General features: G+C 41.7%; 1 protein-coding gene across 1 annotated transcript; it reads left to right on the top strand.

Annotated features, from left to right (window-relative positions):
• The first annotated feature begins 3,655 nt into the window (after window positions 1–3,655).
• Window positions 3,656–5,762, top strand: adrb1 (adrenoceptor beta 1). The gene has a single exon (XM_063892633.1). It carries the CDS (start codon window positions 3,783–3,785, stop codon window positions 4,959–4,961), a length of 1,179 nt encoding a protein of 392 aa, XP_063748703.1. The 5' UTR covers window positions 3,656–3,782; the 3' UTR covers window positions 4,962–5,762.
• The last annotated feature ends 4,804 nt before the right edge of the window (window positions 5,763–10,566 follow it).

Below are 10,566 nucleotides of genomic sequence, written 5' to 3'. Positions count from 1 at the left end.
GTCTGAGTGGTGCAGGGAACAAAAGAAATGACTGAGTGTCGCTTTATATTGTGTCAGGTTCTAGTGGATTACCCACAGAACAAAAGTATCCTAGCATAGGAGGAGTCGTCAACGATAAATCAGCACTCTTCAGGCGATGGAGGACAACTCACTTCAAAGATAAGACCAACAATGTTCCTTTTTTTTCAGAAACCCTGTGAAAAGACAAAAACGTTCAATGGTTTCACTTACTGTCTGTTACTCCAGATTATTCCTGACAGAGACAACAGAGATTTAAATATGTAGTAAAATGTTAAATAATTTAGGAAAACAGCTGGGCACTGTTTTCCAAACGGGAGGAAATGGTACCCATGTAGGTGATTATTTTAAACTGGGAACAGAGTAGGCAGCCAAGCAATGTATGGAATTATTAAGAGTGTCTGCAAAATATTTGACACAGCAGAATGACATGGAAAATAACACTGAGGTCAAATAACAGCACCAGCCAGAGTCTATAAAACCTCAGACTTATCTTTCTTATCAGTTCAGGTACCAATTATAACACAACCCGTGTCATTAGGTTTAAAGAGTCTATTATGAAGTGGTCCAGAGTGGTCGTGGATGTGCATCTTGAATGCAATTTGAAACCGATCATATGGATGAATCTGTATTTAAACATGTGATTTCTTTGATGGGATCAATTTGGCAGCAGATGGGATAATCACTTAACAAGTCATAACAACAACAGAGAAGCACAACAGGAGATGTTATCAGCTCTCTCTCCTCTTGAATCTTCCATCCTGCTGTCCTATCCGTCTGCCTCCAATACCAAGCTACAATCCCCCCCCACCACCACCACCACAGCTGGTTCCCTCGCCGTCGTTCTGGCAGCATCATTAACACTGCGCGCTTCTAGCTGCAGTCTTTACTGCCAGAGGCCACACACACACACACACACACACACACACACACACACACACACACACACACACACACACACACACACACACACACACACACACACACACACACACACACACACACACACAAACACACACTCTTAATTAAAATGTGCCACACTAAAGACACCATTAAGGAAGACATTTGCAGAGATAGAAAACTGAAGATTTTCCAAGGTCAGGGGTCTGCCACCAGGAACATGGCAGTGTCCCCTGCCAGCGACGACCTATATGGAAATACCACGGATTGCTATTCATTTAAAAATATGCAAACCCCCTTAACTTAGCCATGGGGATTCTGTATCTGGGTGATCAGATAAGAGCCTCCGTCTGCACGCAGCTTCTTTTAACAGCACAAAAAAAAGGCTTTTAGAAAAGCTTTCCTAAGGGCTTGTTATTCTCATGACCCTCATATGATGCATGAAGCTGACACTGGTTAAGTGCTGCTGACCTCCAAGCAGTTCTCAAAAGGTGATCTGTGAAAATAAAAACAGATTGCTGATTTGGCCCGAGCTATGAATTTTAGTTACTGGGTGTTTGCTTAAAAAGTTAAAACCATGAGGTTTGGTGAGGAAGAAAATTACAGTTTCTAAACGTGTTTTAATTGCAGAGTGATGTGTTCGCTTTTCGTTCTGGCTGAGTTGGCTCCATTAAGATCATATCTGTGTAAGAGATAAGATATTACCATATTTCCAGCTTTTGTGACAGAAGGATTTATGATGAATTAGAGCTGCTGAAAATGTTCGCCTGAATTTACCCCTGCTCAGAAGCTCAAACTCCAAACAGGAAAGCATCATTTCAGATGTTATGAATTTTGACCTTTGGTTCTGCGCAGGTGTTGACATGAGAGGTCAAGCTGCTAAGTCAAGTTTAACCTGCTATTCTACTTCTCTTAATGGTAACATGCAAGACCTGAAGATATGTGGGAGGTAGCTGCTGCTGCTCAGTGTGTGGAGAGCACTTTGCTCAGCTTATTTTGAGGGAGGAATAGCACAAAAAATGGAAGTTCTGAAATACAAATGTAAATGTAGCCTCTAAAGTCTCTAAGACTCCTGCAAAATTGACACACAAATGGAGCTAGATTGACAGACTGTTAGGTTGCCACACAGTCCATACTATATCGAAAACAACAGCTATGGAAATTGTACTGCTGTACAAGTATTTTTTAAGACCTGCATTTCTGAGAAACCCCTAAAAGTCTGTTGAAAAGGAATCATTAGTTCAGCTTCTCATATCTCAAGCCTGGTAGTCTGATATTTTACATAACTAAAAGCAGTTATACCACATTCTAGAAATACTCTGTTATACTTAAAAGTCCTGTATATGACACACATTATAATAAACTTCAGGTATCAAAAGTACAATTTGGTACATACCCATTTCCAATGTGTATCTGTACACCTATTTAATGTTGAAGCTGGTTAGGTTGGAGCTAATATAAACAAAGTTACTGCTAGCTTGTAAATTCAACAATGAAGTCCTATATAATCTTACCCTATAATGATATATCATAATCTATTTGTTGAAAATGTTAAATATATTATTCTGTTGCTGTGATGTTACCAGACTTTTCCATTTGGCCGACACTCTGAGATGAGCTTTGTGTCAGGTTGTGTCAGGTTGTGTCACAGCCTCGGGCTCTGGGTCATCAGGTTCACGACAGTCAGCACACACACAGGGACAAGAAGCACTGTGTTGCCCATCTTTGCTGTATGTGTGTCACAAGTCGATGTAAGATCTTCCACGTAACTGGTCATCTGTCATTGGGTGTTGAAAGTCTCGTTATTCAACTGTAGACTCAGAAAGGCTGTCTTAAAAAAGCGTGGTAATGTGCACAAAAGAGGCTGTTGTCTTAACATTAAAGCTTGTGAGGGTAACATTGGAGAGCCAGAAAGTTAGCTAGATCTTAGGAAATATCTAAGCAGGGGGAGCTCCATTTTGCCAAATCAGCACAGTGTCACCTTTTTTTAATCCCTTCTCTAGACCTTTTATTTTCTTTGAATAATGTCACATTATTTCTGTCTCCACTGTTGTTTCTTGATTCTTCTGTTACCTGGTTTAAACTGGAAAACATGTCCGCCTAAATTGCTGCTTTGTTCACCTGGTTGACATCAGGATAAATCAATTTTCAATTTATCTTGTAGATATTGAATTTCCTTAATTTATGTTTAATGTGAATTTGAATTAATCTGGCCCAGGTTTGATTATTATTATGGAATTATGGAGGGCAGATCTGTGGTGGGGCCTGACCACATAACTGTGGAATGTATTCTTTGCGATAAAAATAGGAAGTGGACGAGTGGAAAAACAAATCTTGTTTGTGATGGCAAGTGATGAAAACAGTTAAATCCATGTAGTTCCCATTGTCCTGGTGGATTTTGAATCTCCATGTTTGGTTTGTCATGTTCCCAAAGACAGGCAGACTCTTTGACAAATATCAGTTTCAGGATGTTGTTACAACCTTTGCCATGAATGTCCTCCTCTTCCTGAATGAAGATGTTGTTTTTGAATGTATTACATTATAAAAACATGATACAAAAGTGACGCTAGTAAATAATTGTTGAGGTTCAGGTGTTGTTTGCTCCCTCCACTTTATTGTTGTGACAATGTCTCTGCTGAGCTGCTTTGATTGGTCCTGAGGAGCAGTGATGTCACAGCCTGCTTGGATTTGCCTGGCCGGTGCAGCAGCTCGCGTAAACTGAGGGTGAGAGAGGACATCCAGATGGAGATGGCGCGCGACAGCAGTGGAGCTGTGGCTTGTGCAACGGCGACACAGTAGAAACGGCTGTCTTGCACTGCCTGGATGAACTGGATCTGGTCCCGCACAAAGCGCAGCAGCCCGTCATGGGGGACGGTGGCGCGTCCTCGCAGGTGAACCTCCAGAATGCCTCGGACGCACCGGGCTCCGATGCAGCCGCGTCCGAGGAGTGGATGGCAGGGATGAGCCTGTTGATGGGTCTGATTGTCGTGTCCATCGTGTTCGGGAACATCTTGGTCATCGTGGCCATAGCCAAAACGCAGAGGCTGCAGACCCTCACCAATGTCTTCATCGTGTCCCTGGCCAGTGCGGACCTCATCATGGGGCTGCTGGTGGTGCCGTTTGGTGCCGCGCTGGAGGTGCGCGGCTCCTGGATGTACGGCTCCTTTTTCTGCGAATTTTGGATCTCCGTGGATGTCCTGTGCGTCACGGCCAGCATCGAGACATTGTGCGTTATCGCCATAGACAGGTACGTGGCCATCACCTCTCCATTCCGCTACCAAAGCTTGTTAACCAAAGCTCGGGCCAAAACGATGGTCTGCGTAGTGTGGGCCATCTCCGCGCTGGTGTCTTTCCTGCCCATCCTGATGCACTGGTCCCGGGACAGTGCGGACACTGCCTGCTACGAGGACCCTGAATGTTGCGACTTTGTCACCAACAGGGCATATGCCATCTCCTCATCTGTCATATCTTTTTACATTCCCCTGCTGGTTATGATTTTTGTTTACGCACGGGTGTATAGAGAGGCGAAAAAGCAACTGAGGAAGATTGACAAGTGTGAGGGCAGGTTTCACAACACCTTAACCGGACTGACTTCTAAGTGCAAGAAAAGGCCGTCTAAGATCCTAGCGCTCAGGGAGCAGAAGGCGCTCAAAACACTGGGCATCATCATGGGGACGTTCACCCTGTGCTGGCTGCCCTTCTTTATAGTCAATGTGGTGCGGGTGTTTTGCGCAGAGGTGGTGGACAAAGACCTTTTCGTGTTCTTAAACTGGCTTGGGTACGCGAACTCAGCGTTTAACCCCATTATTTACTGCCGGAGCCCGGACTTCAGGAAGGCTTTCAAGAGGCTGCTGTGCTGCCCGAGGCAAGCCGATCGCAGGCTGCACATCAGCTCCTGCGACCTGTCCCGGTGCTCCGGGGGCTTCGTCACCGCTCTGGAGCCCGGGACACTGGGGCTGTGGACGGATTGCGCAGGCTTGGACAACAGTGACAGCAGCCTTGTGGGGACAGCAAAGCTGTCTCACTCTGAATCACAGCTGTGAAGGAACACATAAAACCTTTTTGGATTACAAACGCCTGAGAAATGAGGCGAAAGCAGACTCTGGATCATTATGAATGTTTATTTTATTTTTTTGAAAGGTGTGCGCAAAGAGAACAGAGGAGTTGGAATCTCCAGAATTTGAAAGCCATATTTTAAAAGAGGCATCAGGACCAATGTTCTCTCCAAGCTGAGCAGGACAGTTTGCTAAAAATTATCACCAGGTGGCTCTGGTGAACCATAATGCACTTTGCCATACAACCTAATTAAGTGAATTACCACTTATTTCAAAGAGCGCACGTACGCTGTGGTTTATTTCTGATTTCCTTCTTATTTTATTGGATCAGCAGTTCAGTGCTATATTGATGATAACATTAAGGGGGAGTGTATTTATCGTTTACGTTAACCCCATGTTCGTAATCGGTCACAATGTATTCTTAAAATGACCCACTGTAATGAATTGGTTGTTATTTAAAAGCGTTGGACAGGAGCGAGGTATCTTTTGGACTTACTGTACTGTACTGTAATCATGTTGTGCTCACAATGTGTTTTACCTCACTGCTGTCGGCAGGTGCAATTTGTTCGACATGTATTTGTTTATATTAAACATTTATGTAAATTATGTATTTATTCCGCGATACCTTTTACAATCAGCAAGAGAATGTGGGTCTGATTCCCACGCCCTTTGTACATATTCTAGTATGTGCTGTTTAGTACTGGAGTTAGGAATGTGAGCCTCTCTCTTTGTCTTTCTCATTTAGGCGTTACATGCTGTTGTGAGGTTTGTGTGTTGACTCCTGTGAAATAAAAGGACGTTTCATTGTTAATTACTGTTTGAGCTTTATTTGGAATTTCATGCTGTTTATGTTTGGACCTGCTGTGAACATCTGGAATCTGATTGGCCTCCGAGGAGAGATAAGCATTGAAATCTGATTTTTAAACAATGGGGTTATACACATGTATGCACAGTGGAGTCATATGGTTTTAGTTTAAATTATTCATCTTTTTTTTGCCCAGAGCTATGCCCAGGTCAAGGTTCAATCATAGGCCTACAGCACGCCTGCACACAGGCAACTATGGTTGGATTGAGCTGATGACACGTGTTTTTATTTTTTTGATATTTCAATTATAAGGTTAAAGCTTTGCTATTTAACATTCAAGTGACAATTTCTTTGACTATTAAGAAAAGAAATGTTGTATGTTACATTTAAATGCATTTTACAAAATAGCACTTTTTCATTGAACCTTCCCTGGCTACCGAACCCCACATCTCCAATTTAAAGAGCAGGTATTATGTTAAATGTGTTTAACTCTCAAGCCCCTAAAAATGAAAAAATAACCCTGCCAAATAGGCCCAAATGTTTTTTGTTTTTGTTTTACTCTTAGCTCATAGGCTGGAGCTTTATGAGTATGCTGTTGTATTATTTACAGAATATAGAAAAAGGTTTTAGTGACAGCTGGTGTTATGAAGTGACTCTTACAAGAACGATTGCTGCTCCTTGGGGATATTTATTAGCCCCTTAAGCTGGACGTCTTTAAAACACATTAGCGTGATGCTTTCCCAGAAGAGGCTATAGTCGTACATTTCAATTAGACTACAAAACCTGAATGGAACTTAGCTTAGCCCTTTCGGTTAATGAACATTGTTTAGAGTCTAATGTGTGCGAAAAAAACAAAAGAAAACAACAACAGCGGTGCAGCCAAAATCATAGATGGCCTCCTGGCAAAGACCCACTTCATTATTAAGCAGTATTTGCTTGGCAGGAAGTATGGGTACGCTCAGATTAGCAGTGAGCTCACAGATGGGGAAGCTAATCAGAAGCTTTAAGGATAGTTGTCCCAAATTGCATGTGTATCAGGGCACTTTTTGGCTGCTCCAAGTCAAAGGAGATGAACTGATATCACTGTCACCACAGCAGTAACTGCGGGCACATGTTGGAAAACAGAAATGTCACTTGTTAGTGATATACCTCTTGTGTGTTTCACTGGATTATTGTCAGTCAAGTCTCAATCAATGAACATGCCAAATAATTTGTTAAATGGTGCTCTAACACTAGGTACAAATCCTAAAATTAGTTACATGAACATTTTCATGTATTTATATTTACATCATATACATATTCTACATTTTCTTTGCCAAGGGTTAGGTGATAAGACTGAGAAACACTCTCTAAAAACAGATACAGCCAAAATCCAGTTAGTTTAGCTTATCATAAAGACGGAAATCGAGGGCTATCAGCTAAGTCCTTATTCTTAAAGCTCACTGATAAACATGTTATATACTGTATCTCTTTTGCTTATTCCATTCAAAACATTGTGGAGGTGGTGGCGGGTTTTGTGACCAACTATTTCTTGGCTGGAGTCATTGCCAGCAACCAGCGGAGACTGCTGCTATGGCCAAGACACAGATTGTGTTAGCTTTGAGTGGAGCCAAGCTAGTTTTTTTACCAATGCTTAGTTAACTGGCTGCTGACTCCAGCTTCATAATTATGGCACATACAGTATATGAGAGTGGAATCACCTAATTGTTAGTTGTGAGACAGCACATATGTGTTTACTAAAATACAAAACTGTTCATTCAGGTTTATTGTTTTGATGATATTTGATCCTGTTAAAACGTTGTCAGCAATATTCATTGTCAATGGACATTATACAAGATTAAATACAACTCAAGGGGCAATCATAGAGGATCTTTCCATTTGAATCCAAATTGAGCATGGGTTAACAGCAGGAGGAAGTCAGACATTTTGCATGAACTCCCAAATCCCCGCATCCACAGACTTTAAAGGAGTGTAGGGAGTTCTTAGAATCCTCTCAGGCAACAGGTGTGAGCTTTCATTCAGTAATCCGTGGAATGAAGCACCTCTCGTCAAAATCCTGAACATTGTCTCTGCCAATTAACGCCTCAAGCCATCTGTACTTCATGAAGACCAACATACACATCATTTCCGTCCAAGAGAATTAAAACATTGTGAATCAGTTATATTTTTCTTTCCCCAAATGCTACTGTGATACTGATGCTGAGCTTCATTAGATGGATTGGATAGCCCTTAAATAATGATTCGCTGTGTACAAATTCTATGTACCGAAAGCAACAACCAGTCAGTTAAAGATAACTTACATACTGTAGCATGTGAAATCCATTGAGTTCCTTTGGTAACCAAAGACTTAGAAGGTGACCAAACAGAGTTGAGAGGAGGCTATACAGTTAAACACGTTCTTCAGGAGGAGAATGCTGAGGAGAAATGTCAGCACCTGAAGATTATTTATAATATCTGCTGATTGCTTATGATTACAACCTTATCAGATCCGAACTACTCTCTTAAGCGATTGATTGAATGGAGATTCCATGTTGATGGAAATGTATTTAATAGTGAAACTAAATCTGAAATCTTATTTATGAATGTGCCATACAACTATGTGAGGTGCATGAACTTGTGGAGACCCTACAGCTGGTACTCGCCTTTGATTCCAAACATTGATAAAACCCAACTTCCATAGGCTAATAAATGGCTTATAACTGTGTACAGCTAAATCCCCTGTGATTTCTTCCACTCTTAATCATGCTGCGATTGTCGAGGTGTGGTGCCAAAAGCAGGTGCTACGCTTCATGTGTCCATCTGTTTGGATTCCCGAGTGAAGTTGGCGCTGAGCGGTCTCCATCTGCTGCGCTTTGGCTTGCTTTGACTGTGGCTCACGTAACCATTGGGGCCAATGTGATCAGTCATGTTTAGCATTTGTGTTCATCTTTCACAATGTAAATTGATGTTGGATGTTGGTGTTGAGGTAAGCTTGGCTTAGTTTAGCGTAAAGAGCAGAAGCAAGGGCTCTGTAAACAAAATCTGCCCACCAGCGCCTCTAAAGCTCAGTGAGGGACTTGGTAGTGTGAGCAGCGGTGACATGTTAGTTTAATCTTTAGAAAAATACCATAGGGACCAGGAATTGCAGTGGGTTAGTGACTTCTTATATTGTTTTTATATACATTTGGAAAGAACAAGGCTACCTGCTAATGCTAAGTTAAGCTAATTGGCTGCTGACTACAGCCTGATGTTGAATTGAAATATTTAAGCGTGATGTTCTTATCTAACTCTCAGCAAGCAAGGGAAACATTATATTTAAAAAAATGTCAAGCTATTCTTTCAAGTCACCAGCATGGCCACTGATAAAAAAAACATTAAAGGGTCCACTTCTAACCCCTGGGTCTTTATCGCCTTTTCACCCAGCATTCAGAGATTCGATCAACATCATCACACATGCAAGCATTTTGAGATACAGATGTTTGAACTTTTCTTCTATTTTCTTTTTCTTTTCAAAAGCTTTTTTTCTAACAGCCATGTCTAGATTAACAACACCTTTTTCACAATAATATTCGTGTTCAAGACAGCTGACACATGATGAGTGGCTTCACAGAGAGTACGAAGCCCTCGGAGAGGCCCAACTGAGTACAGAAGGGTAAAAGAGCCTTTGTACCATTCACATTTAGGTCTGCCGTGAAACACCAGGAGAACATCAATGTGCGTGTTGCTTTAGATCCCCTGCACCTTTATACTTGACTGTCAAGAAGACAGAGCAAATGTATTAATGTACTTAAAGTAAAAAGAAGGTAATTCCACCGAAAAATATATAGTCTTTGTTTTCAGTTAAGTTGCTCAGTTTGTTACCAACCTCATCTTGTGAATCTCAGCACTTCCACACTTGCATGCAATTAAAGGCTTTTTGCCAAAGCCAATCTTTGCACTGATTGTATCATTTGTTTATGTCTTGTCAATGAAAACGCATTGGTATGAAATTAGTATTCATAGCCGGTGAAATCTCAATGTGGTAGCTTTGAACGCCTTCATCGCTCTCAAGGCCAAGGTGCTACTTTTCGTTCTAGTCTTTTTCATTAATCAAAAATCTGAATGAACATGACAGCATTTCAGTTTCTTAATGTGATAGAGCACTGCTGGAGAAAATGACCTCTCAATTTCAATCATCAAGGTGGAAGTGAAGCGTCTGAAGGAGGCAGAGCAGGAGAGTGGCATACAATCAAAGCATTACTGAGACTGTCCACACGTAAGAGGGCTGCTTTTTTCTAATGGAATCTAATGATGGACACATGGAGACATGAATATTCCCAATTAAAAAAAGTCTATTCCTGTACACAGAATTACAAAAACGCTGAACTGAAAAGACAATAATTGGACGTTAATTGGAGTCATTATCGAGCCTCATTCATATTCAACTGTTTTTAATCTTAATGCTGCAGCTGTAGCGGTGCCTGTGTTGAGATGGAATATTGTAAACACAAATAGACTCAAAAGGGCGAGACAGGCTTGGTATATCGGCAGCTTGAGAGTTACTGTCATGTTTGCCGCTGCATCTAAAAGGACACAGGCAGTGCTTTATGAATTCAAGGGTGGTCATCTAAGCTAATAGGAGAATCCTTTATCAGCCAGCTAAAAATAGCCCCGGCAGTAACCATTGGCTGAAAGTGGATATTTGAACCTGCTGTGTACCGGCGTACCGGCGTGCCGGCATGCCTGCGGAGAAAATGGGAAATTTTACCCCTACGTGACGAGAATGTCCGAGGGATCAAATGTCTTATTTCCCTTCTAAATTATGTATTA

The sequence above is a fragment of the Eleginops maclovinus genome, chromosome 10 (genome assembly GCF_036324505.1).
Source record: "Eleginops maclovinus isolate JMC-PN-2008 ecotype Puerto Natales chromosome 10, JC_Emac_rtc_rv5, whole genome shotgun sequence".
Lineage (NCBI taxonomy): Eukaryota > Metazoa > Chordata > Actinopteri > Perciformes > Eleginopidae > Eleginops > Eleginops maclovinus.
This window is presented reverse-complemented; position numbering and strand designations above follow the sequence as displayed.